General features: G+C 35.8%; 1 protein-coding gene across 3 annotated transcripts in view; it reads left to right on the forward strand.

Moving 5' to 3' along the window:
- The window catches only part of RAB18 (RAB18, member RAS oncogene family), a 37,228-nt gene extending 34,131 nt beyond the window's left edge, over window positions 1–3,097 (forward strand). For 2 of the 3 annotated variants that reach the window (XM_044678104.1, XM_044678102.1), the window contains 2 exons: window positions 42–108; window positions 1,350–3,097. In XM_044678104.1, coding sequence (XP_044534039.1) covers window positions 42–108; window positions 1,350–1,522 — 240 coding nt within the window. In that variant the 3' untranslated portion in view covers window positions 1,523–3,097. The remainder of the gene's footprint in view (window positions 1–41; window positions 109–1,349) is intronic. The other variant, XM_044678103.1, reaches the window with a different exon arrangement.
- The last annotated feature ends 12,301 nt before the right edge of the window (window positions 3,098–15,398 follow it).

Genomic DNA, 15,398 nt, shown 5'->3' on the forward strand with positions numbered 1-15,398 from the left:
ATATTACAGAACTTTTATTAATACCTAAATTTTTCTTTTAGGAAAACCGTGAAGTTGATAGAAATGAAGGGCTAAAATTTGCACGAAAGCATTCCATGTTATTTATAGGTAAGTGTATAAAGATGTATGTTCTGACTAGGGCCAAGAAGTAATTATAATAGTTTCTACTCATTAAAGAAGTGTCAAGTGAGTGACTTCTGGGATCAGAAGCACCAGGAATTTGGATTCTAATATTCATTTTGTGGGTGGTTGTTTAATCTTGTGGGGATCATAATACCAAAATAAAAGGAAGTAGTAGATGTGAAAAAATTTGAACTTAACAGCATTACATAAATATCAGTGGTATAATGTCTTGATGTTTGAACTATTTGTACCAAGCTACCTGAAAATTTCCTTTTAATTTGAAGTAATTGTATTAAGTTATATTAAATGAAAATATTTAGTTATTTTAAATATTTGAATCATAATTCAAGAGATTGACAGAAGAACTAGGATTTCATTTCTGGAATTTTCCCCCTGATTTTGTGTATAAAATCAACTTTAGTTTTATATTCTTAATTGTGTAAATGTTAAAGAGCCAGTAATTTAAGCTTATTTACTTGCTTGGCATTACAAACATGAAAAATTAAGATTACCCTCATTCTCCTTTTAGGATATAATTAAATCTTTCATATAAGGAAAAACTTAAAAAACAAATCCTTACTTTCTTTCTTAGAATTGATACTAAGTATCTGTTCCAAGGCAGAATAGCAGTAAGAACTAGGTAGTTGGAGTTAAGTGATTTGCCCAAGGTCACACAACCAGGACATGGTCTGATCTAGATTCGAACCCAGGATTTCCCATCTCCTGGCCTGGTGCTCTATCCGCTGAGCCTTCTAGTTGCCCCAAGGAAAAAACTTTTTGCATGAATTTAAATGAACCAGTCGTGGGTAAAAATCTTTTCTTAAACTACACATAATGACAGATTCATATAGACACAATCATTTCACCCGCTGAAATAAAGTCTCTGTAATATCTAGGGTTTCTTTTGGATTAGGGTGCAGTACAAATTACTAAATATTAAATATAATATAGATTTTAAGACCTTGGTTGATATCAGGTATTTTTATGTTACAATTTTTGAAAGGTAAGTCAGGAAAGACTAATGAAAGATCTGTGGGAAATGTTGGTGTAACCATAAATCTTGGGAGGATGACTTAAAACTAAAATAATGCCATGTAAAATGTGGTAATACACAAACAGAAGATGTTGTATATTACTTCCAAGTACTTATTTTTCTTTCGTAGGAGAAAATAAAGGGTTTTTTTCTTGTTTTAGAGGCTAATGTTATTTTTTTCTTCATATTTTAGAGGCTAGTGCAAAAACCTGTGATGGTGTACAATGTGCCTTTGAAGAACTTGTTGAAAAGATCATTCAAACCCCTGGACTATGGGAGAGCGAAAACCAGAATAAAGGAGTAAGGCTATCACACAGGGAAGAAAGCCATGGAGGAGCTTGTGGAGGATATTGTTCTATGTTATAAACTCTGGGAAGGTCTATCTTTTGCGTTTTTGATCAGATAGTGTCATCTTTCTGTATATAAACTCCTTAACTGCTATTTTAGGGACCTTGCAGTTTGCACATATTTGTTTTGTATCATGGCGATGAACATTTATAAGAAAACACTCATCAGCTTTCCCAGGTAAAATGTTTATGGTAAGCATGCACAAATTGCAACCTTCAGTCTTTTATGTAACATAAAATGGGTGTGCATTACTAAGTGCACTCGATTTTATGACCTACATTCATCATGTATTTTTTTTAATCCATCCAACAAATATCTGTTGTGAAGCTGTCTGTCTGCATTTTGGTCTCCTTTTGGTTAAATTTGTGTGATTATTGGATTGTTTTGTATAACTCCTAGAAACTCTGGGAGCTATAAGTGTAACAGATCTATTCCTGATGAATTCCTTTGCAGGTTTAACAGCATGTTCTTACAGCTTTTCGAGGAAGCTGATGTTACAGATTTTTTTTTAAGATACTTAGCAAAAAAAGTCACCTGCATTTGTCTGATGATGCTTCTGAACTAGCAGTGAAATAACACAATTGGGACCTACTTTTTAATTCACTTCAATGAATAACTCAGTTGCTTAACTGGAGTTTTAATCCTGTGATATATATTAGATTCATGGCACTTTTGCGCTGCAGCTTTTGTAATGCAGCCTCTGATAGTGGCAGTCAAGTTTTTCCCCCCACTTTGTTCCAGAGGGATATGAAATTAGTGTGTTCATTGTGACTTGTTCATAATAGTACTTAGCACATTTTAAAACCAACGCTTTTTCTTAAATGTTGGTAGTGTTTGTCCAAGTATCTCAACTGTAGCTTGTTTGATGTTATGAAGATATGTATCATATGATTGCTTTAAAAGGCTAGTTGATATTCCGAACCTTATTTCTATGTATTGGGGGTCAGGGAGAAAGCGAAGTGACAGTTGGAGAAAAGGCATTATATAGCTTCTGGATTCTGATGTGTGGGGAAATACTGTTGCAATGAAAATCTTGAATTTACTGTAACAAGTAGCAGTGGTTTATCAAAACTAACTTGTACAGACTAATAAATCTTTTCCAAAGTATTCAATTTTCTAACCTCTTGCTATTGTATACTTGTATATTTTCTACATACTCATCAGTTTACTACATATTAGTTTCTGCTTTTTTATGCCAAAAATAAGGGTTATTTTCCCTTTAAAGTCAATCACCATAATATATGACAACAAGTGACTGCTGTACTTGTCTTGGAAATTTGTTGTACATATGAATTTACAGTTCATAAGCATTTTATATATTTCAACATCATAATGGGTGTATTTTTTAAAAGAGTAGATTTCACCTCAACTTGGTCTCTGAAATGCATTCTTTTCACAAAAAGCCTCACATTCTACTTTGTTTACATTTGCTAGACAGCATTATACATGCTGGGTGGGTTTTTAAGAAAAACAACAACTGAATATTGTAACATTAATACTGTAATATGGGTAGAAGGTAGATAATCCAGATGTGTACTTGTAATTTGTTCATGTTCCATTAAAGCTTTAGTTTTTATTATTGAATTCTTTATACAATGCTTTGTTGACATGACTTTATTTCTTTTAGCTGCTTGAGGAACTATAACTAGAATTTTTTGTGGACTGGGTTTTTGTCCTAATTTTATTGGCAGACTTACCAGATGCATGTTATTTACTAAATGACATCATATAACTTTTACAAGCTGTTTACTTTAAAGACCATTTATATTGTAAGCTTTTATAGTTTTCATAAACAAATATTCATAACCTGCTCTTCCCTTGTGTACCTGTGCAGGTTATACACTCTTTCCTGTTTCCAAGAGTCAAATAAGAAGCTGATGATCTTGGTGCTTTTAATGAGCTTTTTCTAAGTTGCAGCACTGGTGTTTTGTTGCTAACTTAATGCAGTTATAATATTTAGAAATCTTTTTCTGATCACTTTGACAAATTATTTAACCAAGGATTTAGTATACTGCTATCCTTTGAATCTTGTTTAACCAGTATCCAGTTCTTCATCATCAAAGAATTAAAAAATTAACTATGTATTAAATACAGATCTTTGAATATTAAAAGAGAAATTATATGTGTAGTCTAGGATCATTCACATGGATACAATGAAAAGAAAGTATCTGTTTTGATCAACCTTTATGTCACATACTCAAAAGATCTGTAGGTTGCTGGTGTAATTTCTCCAGCAGTACAGATGAAAACCCATCTCCTAACACACCTAACTTCATGAATTGATGTGGTTAGCCTTCTATTGATGAGCATCTCGGTGCTTAAATAAGTTTTGGCATAGAGCAATTGAGACATAGGTTTAGAGCTGAAAGAGCCCTCAGAAGTTACCTTAGTAGTTACCAAAAACCATCTCAGTTTGCTGATCAGGAAACTGAAGCCTAAAAAGCTTTATTTGTTTTGTCATACAAGTATGAGGAATGTAAAGTACCCTAGGAGATTTCAGAAATTCATCTCTTTTAACTTTCTGGGCAACTTAGAAATTGTTTTTAAATTGACCCTTGTAGGCATCTGTTAGCCTGCTAAAATATTATGTTCATTAACATACTGGGTAAAATCTCAGAGAACCTCAGTGGAGGTCTTCTATCCACATCAGGAACACCAGATGGTCCTGTACTTAGTCTTTCTAACTTGGTAGGAACTCTTAAGAGCATCTACTTTTTTGGTGTAGTTTTTGACAGTGTTGAAGACCTACTATGTGCTCAGATTTTCCATTGAGTTTCAAATTGAAGGCCTGGAATTAGATATTTAATTTAGTTTCAGACAATTTTCACTCGAATCTGAATGTTCCTTTTTCAAAACTTGTTGGATATTTAAAATAAGTAAATGTATGGTGCCAAAAATAAATGTTAAGTAAGATCTCATATCCACACATATGAGTGGATTGATTTCATAATCACACTGATATTATGTAGGAGTCTAATAAAATAAGGGTACATTTATTGTGTCTTATCACATCTCATTTACGACACGGCAAACCTATAGTGAGCTAGGAAAGAAATAATTCCTATATACTAGGGTAGATTATAATTTATCTTTGTGGGGCTACTTTTATAAAAATTTACTAAATTTTTATTGTTACATATAATAAATGGATAGTATTTGTAATTGAATGAAATACCATTACTTTTTATTGTTGAGGCTAGCATTGTGAGACAGTCTGCTTCTGGACTGAAACTTGTTTTGATTCCCCTTCTTTCTGACATACTTGCTAAATAAGATACTTTGATCCTATATTAGTGTCAGTTAAAATGTTGTTTCAAGTCTGTCTTAACTGGTTGACCTAAGGATCAAGCTCACTCATCGACTCATGGAAAGGATCTTGGAAGTTGTCTCTTTCCACCTGGTTATTTTTAGAGATGAAGAAAGAAGTCCAAGAAGTTTGTGACTCAGCCCAGGTTACAGAACCAGAAGTAATACTCAAGTCTGATTTCTTATTGATCTTTCCTGTAATGTCATCAGATGTGGCTTCTCTGGTAATTTGACATCTTTCCCTGAAGACAAAAACTAAAACACAAGAAAAGGCAGGTGAAAATTGGGATTTGAATCACTATTTTATTTTCTATAGGTAAATTTGGGAAGTCCCTTAATGAATCTTTCCTATAGAAAAATTGAGGTGGGATGGGAATTGTTGGGGATTAATTCAAAGTATTAGGTCTTGTAAAAGCTAACATCTAAATGGTAACATTAAAAATTAGAAAGAAGAAAGGAGTTAATTGGCTTTTCATGTAAGATCTGAAGTTATGGCTTCACCTGCCAGAGATGCTGCCCTCTGGGATAGATGAGAAACCTAGAAAAAAGAAGTAGGAAGGAATCCTGAGCTTAGTAACAGAGTTATTGATGGGGAGGAGAGGAGGAGGAAAATGTCCCATGTAAGGACCACTGAGAAACTTGAAGATCTCAATTGGAGTTCTAGTATGTTGTCTTAGGGTGAAATATCCTAACCAAGCTGGCTTAAAAGGTGAGAGATGATGCCCTAAAGACAAATTGAGACTTTCACAGTAGCCGGGAACCAAGAAAGGTGATGGGAGTTCCACAAAAAATGAATAAGGATAATTTTTTATCTAGAACCTCTGCTATAGTTTTGGAATCCTAACAGAACTGAGAACATAACAGAATGGGGTTGGAGGTAAATAAGTGCTGACAAAGGGTTATTCGTATGCACATGTTCCTGTCTATATATTGTGTGAGCTTGGATTTGGGGGATTGTGGGAAGTGAGACAGCATTTGAATTCAGAAAAGCCATTTCATTTACCCAGTATCCAAAAGGATCTTTTAATATCCTTTGTAATTAAGTGATAACTGTAAGATTCTTTCAAACCTTTGATGGGATTTCTGTGACTTAACCTGGAGCCCCTTCCAAAAGTATAATGATGTACATTTATTTAACAATATAATAGCTACAAAACAAGTTTTCTCAGGACAGGTTTGTGAGTACAATCATTCCCATTTTACATAGGAAATAAAAGATCTAAGACCTGTACAGGTATAGTCACATTGTCTTTAAAGTATGTGGGAAAGCAAGGTTGAAAACATTACTCAAAAATGTAGTAAAACAAGTCTTTTTGTAGTCAGGCTGAAAACTCTCCAGGAGACCTCCCTAGTGACTATCCCAGACCACAGTGATCAGTTCATTTTTTGACTTGTAGTACATACACCTTGAAGCTGAACCATAGTCCAGCATGTGTGTCATGTTCACAGGTCCCACGTTAACCAGGCTATACATCAGGTAATCTGGAAAATGAGATCTGTATCCTTTGCATTGTGCTTGTGATCTGTAACACTGCAAGAATACACAGTGGGCCCACATAGACAAGTGCTTTCTGATTTGACAACCCTTAGGTAGACATATTCTCGGCTGTATGGATGTTTTGTCCTCAGGTGTCTTTAACATTTGTACATCATTGTTAACGTTTTCCGTTTTTTTTGTTCTTTTGCTCTTTACTAAATTTGATTTGAATTATAGAACCATGGCAGTGATAAAGCCCATAATTCCTCACCCCTTTCTCTTTATGGAGGAAGAAAATTGGCCCCGCATTGAGTTTGCATTCTTCTTCTTAGGACAGTAATCAGAGGATGACTAACTTGGATTGCAACATGAAATATTAGGACCAAATAGTACAGATTGCTCTCAGACGTTTGTAGGTTCCATTTAGATGACGAAAGAGTTTTAATTCACTTGTAGGAGAGAGAGATTTACCCAAAGTAGTTTTGCATGCATCTGAAAAACATGTCAAATTCATTTGCACTTGTGAACAATGAATGCCCTTTCTCTGGCCAAGCACCTCAAATTTAGAAAGCAGTGCCATAGCCTTGGAACTTTGTGGGTGGCTCCTATGCATCAACTCAGACACTGAGCAGAGGAACACAGTGCCATGCATTGCCAGTTAGAGATAGAGGCTTCCTGGCAGTGACCTCATCGCTGAGGAGCTCGTGAGCCAGGCCATTTCCACTGCTGGCTTCTCTCAAGATTTCAGGGAGAATGGAGAGTGCAAAAAGATGAGGAAGAGAAATTTTTCTATTCAATGAGGATGTGGAAAGGAGGACAGTTAGGAAGCAGTGTTAAGATTGAGCCGGCTTCTTGTCCTTGAATGGTCGAGTTGGCTATTAGGTTTGTAGCCCACCCCAGAATGCTGCCACTGGTATTGGCCAATGAGACTGTTACTAGTGGGCTGTATTTGTGGCTTCTAATGCATTATTCAGTTTCTGTAAGAAGCTAAGTTTTGGGAGACGACCTGAGAGTAAAGGTATTTAATAATCAACTCTGAAAAAAGTGTTATGTTTTATTCCTTTTGGTTTAATGACCACAAAGTTATTTTGAATATTTCCCCCCCCCCAAAGTGTGTAAATTCAGACACATTTCCTTTAGAAAAAAGAATCACAAAAATTCAGAAGTTCTCATAAAATATCCTTTTTAAATTTTTTGTATGTTTCCTTAAGAACTACATTTTTTTAAAAGAAGGAAAGATTGAAGACATGACTGCAGAATTACTAGGGACATTTTCCCTCTTTCCATGAGGTGGCAGCAGCTCTTAAGTAACCTGGAGAACCCAGATTCCTGGCTATTGGGAGAGCAGCCTGGGAAGAGAACCCTTAGCTCCTAACTCATACCGGCTGTACTTTCTTTTGCCAGCCTTTGCTCCCTTGTCACTTATTCCCTTGGAGTCTTTCTTGGCAAAAGATGAGCAGGGTGACGCCTTTTTTATTTGATCTAAGTCTTTCTGTTGTTCTGAACTGACTGGATGATACTGATGTCAACAAGCAGACCTCACAACAGCTTTCAGTGTCAGGTTACAGTCCAGCATTCACAGTGGTTGACTATGCTGAATGTGGGGAAAATGAAAGCATAATTGATCCTGTATTTTGGAGAAGGGGGTGGTTTCTTTTCTGTGGTTATAGTTTTTTTGTTTTTTTTTGTAAAAGATTTTTTAGGGAGGGGGAAGGAACACAGTAGTAATACATAAGCAGTGGGGATGCTAATACCACTTTAAAAAACTAGATTTAATAAGGCATTTTTTGATCTAAATTTTTATTCCCTCCCCTTTTGAAGGGTGTTTGGGGGTTTGGAAATTGGATTGCAGGCACAGAAATTTACATTTTTCTGGGGATGGGGAAAGAAAAGGATTGCTATTTTCTGGAAACAGTTAAAATAAAGGATTCCAAATTGCATTTCATTTTCCACTAAACTTTTAAAACTAAATTGTTCAGTGATTTTGATTCCTGGATATTGAATACATTTTAATTCTAATAGACTCTTTTCTCCAAATGTTTTACATTAGAAGACAATTCTGTTATTGTGTTCTTCATCAGAGTCTGGCTCTGCCATTTTTAACTATGTCCTTAGTTAGAAGGCATGATATTGCCCAACAATGACACCACGTCTGGACCTAGTGTTGATGGATGTGAGTTACGCCAGTAAATACATGGCGTATTGAACAGATGTTCTTCGAAGGAGCAAAACTCACAGATAACTGAGACTTTGATGTAATGACTAGAAGTGTGAATGACTAGAAAGTCTTGTTTCTACCACTGTGTAATCCATGGGCAAGTCAGTTAATGTCTTCAGGACTTAATTTCCCCATCTGTAAAATAAATGTTGGTTTAGATTCTTTTTCATTTGAGTCTATGGCCAGTTTTTTTCCCTAGTTCTTATAATTTGTAAGATATGTATATTTTTGTATTATAAATTTATATATATATGTAAACATTTACATATATGCCTACTGAATTCTAACACTCCAAATTCTATTTTCTTGGTTTTAGAATTTGACAATAGTAATATCATTTGTGATTGTGTTTTTATGTGGTTCAAGAGACAATGTGGCATAGTGGGAAAAAACATTTTGGATACAAATTTAGAGTTGGATTCCTGGCTCTGATACTTTAGCTTCACCTGCCTCATTTGTAAAATAGGTATAATTCAAAGGGTTGTTGTGAAGAAAAACTTACAAATCTTTGAAGTGATATGTAAATTATAAAAATATAAAATTGGTGGACTAACATTATTTATTAAGAATGTTAATATGCCTATGAAAGGCCCAGGAATCAGAAGAGTGAAATGGTGGTAAGCATTGAAGTAAAGATCAATGAAGGCAAAAACAAACACTTAATTGTTACTGAAGTATTTTATAGGCTACTTGGACAGAAAAAAAAAATTAGTTTGGGAAATAGATCAGAAATCTGAGATAAAGTCATAGGGGACTTCAGTTATGTGCATGTATATTAGAATATTTGTCTTCCAAAAAGTAGAGTAGCTAATAATTTCTTAATTTATTTTAATCATTTAATCCTTGAAAACATGTAGGAACCAAAGAGGGGAGTACTTTAAACTTTACTTAATAACAGGATGACTGTCAGGGTGGAAATGATAGCAACTTACTCTCCATTCTCATGTTAGCCTTTACTCTCCAGCCATTTGTTTTCCCAGACTGGCACCCTTAATCTAGCCTTGTTTTCTTTTCTTCAAAATCCTGATCTTATAGTTAATCTATCTTTTAACCTGAAATCCCTTACCTTTTTGTCCTGTTGTCATTTATGCCTTTCCAAATGCCATGTCTATATCACTTGCTACTGATTGGGAGGTAAGGAAATCATTTAAACTTACCGACTTGTTTCACTAATTTTATAATTAATTTCAACTAGCCCAGTGATGGGCAAACTTTTTAAAGAGGGGGCCAAAGGAAAGGAAATGTTCATCTGTCAGTCTGTTTCTAAGGCAACTCTTTTGAAGTTTCATTGTATTGTATCCTACTTATTGTATTCATCAGGGGGCCGTAGTTTTGCCCATGACTGAATTAGACCATCGTTAGTGCTGGATTTTGGAGTCAGGATAACTGATTTAAATACCTGAATTCATATCTAGCTTCATATACTAGCTATATAACCTTGGGCAAGTCTGCCTCAGTTTCTTCATTTGTAAAATGAGGATAATAATAGCACCTAGTTCCCAGGGGTATTGTGAGGATCCAATAAGACAGTTATTTGTAAAGTGCATTGCAAATCTTAAAGTGCTATACACATACTATTATTACTCTTGTCTGACCCATTCCCCATATCGATCCAAATGTCTTCTGCTTTTACCATCTCTCCCTTCAGCAGTTGATTTCATCTCATAATTCACTGAAAAAAATAGAGGTCATCCCTTTCCAACACCCTCTTTCCCACACTTTTATACCTCACATCTCCTCATCCATCATCCCTTCCTTTCTCCTATGTTCCATGCCCTAAGGATGAAGTTGCCCCTCTTGCCAACATACCAACATAAATCCTTCTACATATACTCTTTTTTAAAAAACATTTATTAATATTTATTTTTTAGAAAAGTTAATGTGGTTACATAATTCATGCTCTTACTTTCCCCTTCACCCCCTGAGTCTCTCCCCCCGCCCCCATGGCTGATGCGTATTTCCACTGGTTTTAACATGTTCTACATATACTCTTGACCTCATCCTTTTCTGACTTCAGGAGCTTTGCCCCTTGGATTATTCCATTTTCCTAATTTTCAATTTCTCCTCTTCCAACCCCGTACTCTGATGCATACAAAGATGCCCATGTGTCCTCCATTCTTAAAAAGCTTCTACTTGACCTCACCGTCTCTCATGCTACCAATCTCTCATCCTTTGAGAGCTAAGCTGCTGGAAAGAACACTTTTCTACCCTTCCCCCCCTCCCCCTTTGCCACCTACCTACTTCTCAACCTTTGCCACTTGGCTTCTGTTCTCATCACTTAATTGAAACTGCTTTCTCCAGGTTTATCATTTATGTGTTAAATATTAAGTCCAATTCTCAGGCCTCATATGTCTTGACCTCTTTTTAGCCTACTTTCTTCACCCTGGATTTTCATGATAATATTCAGTTGTGGTTCTTTCTGTGAAAACAATGCTTAGGCTCCTTTAGTAGGATCATCACTTTCACTCCGCTTCCTTGTCTTTGGGTACGTCCCAGGACTTGTCCCGAGTCCTCTTTCTTTATTACACTATACCCTTTCTCTCATTGAACTCATCAGGTCCCATGGGTTCAGCTTTGAGCACTGAAGTAAACTCCCAAATCGACATTATCCAGCTTTCTGCTCTCTCGAGCTTCAGACTCCCATTTCCAGCTCTCTGCTGGCCATTTCTAGCTTTGTCCCCTAAACAGTACAAGATCAATGTCCAAAATAAAACTCACCTTTCTCCTTAAACCTACCCCTCTCCTTTTTGTCAAAGATCCTACCATTCTTGTTTCTCAGGTTTGCAACATAGCCAATCTATTTCTATGCAATCCATTGGCTATGCAACATAGCCAATAATATTTCTTAATAGCCAATCAATTGCCAGATCCTGTCAATTCCACCTCCAATTTCGGGTCTTTCCTCTTCTCTCACTTACATAGATACCACCTTCATTCAGGCTTTCATCTAGAAAGATAAGGAAATGAGAGCTTTCTAACTGATCTCTTAGCCTCCATTCTCCAATTCATAATTGTTAAAGTGATTCTCTTAGAGCTAGTGACCATGCCACAGCCTCAAATTTCAGCTTGTATTTTGCAGTTGGCATGATGGTCTACATAGAGAAACCTAGAGAGCCAGATAAAAATTAATTGAAATAACATCATCAGTAAAATTTGTTGTTCAGTCACCTTGGTCAAGTCTGAGTCTGTGACCATTTGGGATTTTCTTAGCGAAGATTCTAAGTGGTTGGCCATTTTCTTTTTTCCAGCTTTTTTTCACAGATGAGGAACGTAGGCAAACAGGGTTAAATGGCTTGTCCGGAGTCATAAAGCTACTAAGGATCTAAGGCCAGATTTGAATTCAAGTCTTTCTGACTCCAGGCTTGACACTCAATCCACTGTGCCACACAAATCAGTTTCTCCAGCTACCAACAAAGCCCAGCTGGAAGACAGTTTTCATCCAAAATAAACTAAAATATGTAGAAGTTCACCTACCATGTCTTAGGAATTTTATGAACATAAGTTGCAAGCTATCAAAATATTGGCCTATATGAAAGTGGCGAGAATTGTTAATGTTGAGCCATGACAATATAATAAAGATAACTACTACCTAAATTTATTTCAAGATACAGTAACACCTAGGCAGCTATATCACACAATTGATAGAATACTAGGCCTGGCATCAGGAAGACTTGAATTCAAGTCCAGCGCTGGTTCTTTAATTGGAGTCACACAGGGGAAGTCACTTAACCTCTGCCTCAGTTTCCTTATAAGTAAAATAGACCTATCTTAAGTTGTTTGAGGATCAAATGGGATATTTGTAAACTATAACAAAACTTAAGGCACTATATAAATGCTAGCTATTATAAGTATTGTATTTGTTATTACCCAATTGATAAAAAATTACTTAAGAGAGCTAGAAAAATATTAGTTCTAGAGAAACAAAATATCTCAAATTTCATGGGAAAAAAAGAGGAAGAGAGGAAGGTGACCTAAAAATCAGGTGTCAGTTTATACAACAAAAGAATAATCAAAACTATTTGGTGTTGATTAAAAAAACAGTTCAGTTGATCAGTGGAACATACTAGGTGTTCAACATAGACAATAAAATGAATATAGTAGTGTAATTTTTTTTTTAGCTCTTCTATCTTAGAATCAAAAGTGCAGATTGGTTCCAAGGCAGAAGAGTAGTAAGGGCTAGGCAGTGGGCGTTAAGTGACTTGCCCAGGGTCACACAGCTAGGAAGTATCTGAGGCCAGATTTGAACCTCCTGTTTCTAGGTCTGGCTCTCAATCCACTGAACCACCTATAGCACAGGGGTCGGCAACGTATGGTTCTTGAGCCATATCTGGCTCTTTTGAGGGTCAGGTATGGCTCTTTCTGCAGGAGCCATAAAGTCCATTTTTTTTCAGGCGCTGTTACAGGAGCGGCACTGTGAGCACTGTACGGCTCTCACGAAATTACATTTTAAAAAATGTGGCGTTTATGGCTCTCGGGGCCAAAAAGGTTGCCAACCCCTGATCTATAGGGATGCCCTTGGTACTTTAATGTTAAATAAACCTGAAGACTGTAAAAAGGAAAAATGGGAAAGATTATGACTGGATTGGATATTTAAGAGTTTTAGTGTGGTTGCCAAGGAATTGAATAAATATCAACTCCTAATAAAAGAGACCCAAGTCAGGATAACTTTTATGGTAGTTTCTTTACGATTTGGGACAAGTGAAGGTAGGAAAAAGAGTGAGAGAGAAAGAGCAACTCTGGCCTGGTCTGGAGGCCCGAACGAGGCAAGGCTTCAGGGGCCCCAACAAAGAGGGGCACAGAGGTTATTAAACAAGGCTTCTAGCCATGAGGCTACAGGGTTTAAATCTGACCACAGATACTTTCTAACTGTGTGACCCTGGGCAAGTCACTTAACTCTAATTGCCTAGCCTTTACCACTCTTCTTGGAACTGATACTAAAGATAGAAGGCAAGGGTTTTTTTTTTTTTTTTTTTTTTTTTTTTTTTTTTTTTTTTTTTTTGCGGGAGGAATTGTTTGTTTTTTTAATATTGTGATGGAGAAGCATAAAAAAGCCATAGCTGATTTGATATGTACTATAGATTTTGGGATAACAGATTTTGAAGGGTTCAGAGAATCGATAGGAAGATTGCCTAAAATTTAAATAGACAAAGGAAACTCTAGAGTGATAGGATGCTAATAAAATCCTCAAGACACAAAGAAACCATTTCAACAAGAAGGAAAGGGAAAAATTGTCTAAAGAGATGTATCCTATGTAAATGCACAGGAAACTCATTTGCCTGTTTAGATTTTTTAAAGGACAAGATGGAAGCAAGGACAGGTAATGCAATCATGGTACCAGTCACTTCAAAAGCATTTCTTAAGCATTTAATACATACTTGGTAAAAACAAAACAAAAAAAAAAAAACAAAAAAACCCTAGACTACAAAAAGAGTATATGATTAAATGCTGACAACCTTAAATGGAAACAAAACCCATTTAAAAAGCATTGGACCAAGTCGAAGCTAATTTAGAAAGCATCCCTTTAACAGATAACAGAAGAACCAGAGAAGTGCCATAGGACTTGAAAAGGAAAATGTGCTGATTTTTAAAGAAAGAGGACAAAATAGAGTCTGGAAAAGTGGAATAAAAAGACCAATTTTTAAAACTTTAATTCCTGGAAAAACCCTACAAGTTTTGTTTTAAGTGATAGTTAATGAATGCTTTTAAGAGAAAGCACCAGTTCACAAAGAGCCATTTGGTTTTGTCAAGATGGGTTAAGACCAGCCTAATCTCATTTCCATTTTTTTTTTGCAAGACTATTAGATTGGCAGATTAAGGGATTGTTGAATTTAGCACCTGGTGGACCCAACATGGGCAGTGGTTTTTCTAAATCTTGGCTATGACTCTCAGAATTTCTCCCTTTGTGGAAGAGGTGAAGAGTTGTAGGCATGATGAAAGTATATGTAAGTGGTTTGGGAATGAGTTGGATGCTTGGACCTAAAGATTTCATTATCAACTTGGTAAAAAAAAACAAACAAACAAAAAACTTACAATATTATAGTAGATAATAAAACGAACCTCGGAGTTAGGAAACTAGGCAAAGTTCCCATTTCTAAAAAAATTGGCTGTGAGATTTTTCTGGAATGATAGACTACCAAAAAAGGATGTCTATAAGGTTAAAATATTAGATTGAATCAGATAAAGTGAAAGTTAAGGATAATTATTTGTCAAACATTTTAAAGTTCCTTTTATATGAAAGGCAGTGTGCTCTTTGGGATATAGAAAGGACCAAAGACGGTTCCTGTCTTTAAGGAACTTAACAATCTAATAGGGGAGACAACATTCAAACAAATGTGCACAAATAAGACATATGCAGAATAAATAAGAAATCATTTGAAAAAGGGAAGATACTAGAATTAAGAGGGGTTGGGAGAAGCTTCTTATAGAAAATGGAATTTTAATTGGGACTTGAAGGAAGCCTGGGAATCCAGGAGATAGAGTTAAGGTGAGAGAGTATTCTAAACATGCAATATAGCCAGAAAAATGCCTGGAGCCAAGAGATAGAATGTCTTGAATGGAAGATAAGGACATAGAATGATTTCATTCATACGGGGAGCTCCCAGAGGAGAAAACTCCCTTTTCCACTGGGTTAGCCCCTTATCTGCAATTTACAGTCTTAGAGAGTTGCCTAGATCACACTTGCCTAGGATCAAATAGCCAGTGTTGTTCAGTGGTCATATTTGAAACCCAGGTTTTTCTGGTCCACTTTGCCATGGTTACCTCTAAAATGAAAACTAATTAGGATAAACAAAGTCTTGGCTCTAAGGTTTTAAAAATCAACTATGGGGGGGGATGCATGAATAGGATAGCTATTTATTTTTAAAAGATTTAGACATTATAGTGGACTGCAAGCT

The sequence above is a fragment of the Gracilinanus agilis genome, chromosome 5 (assembly GCF_016433145.1).
Source record: "Gracilinanus agilis isolate LMUSP501 chromosome 5, AgileGrace, whole genome shotgun sequence".
In the NCBI taxonomy this organism is placed as follows: domain Eukaryota; kingdom Metazoa; phylum Chordata; class Mammalia; order Didelphimorphia; family Didelphidae; genus Gracilinanus; species Gracilinanus agilis.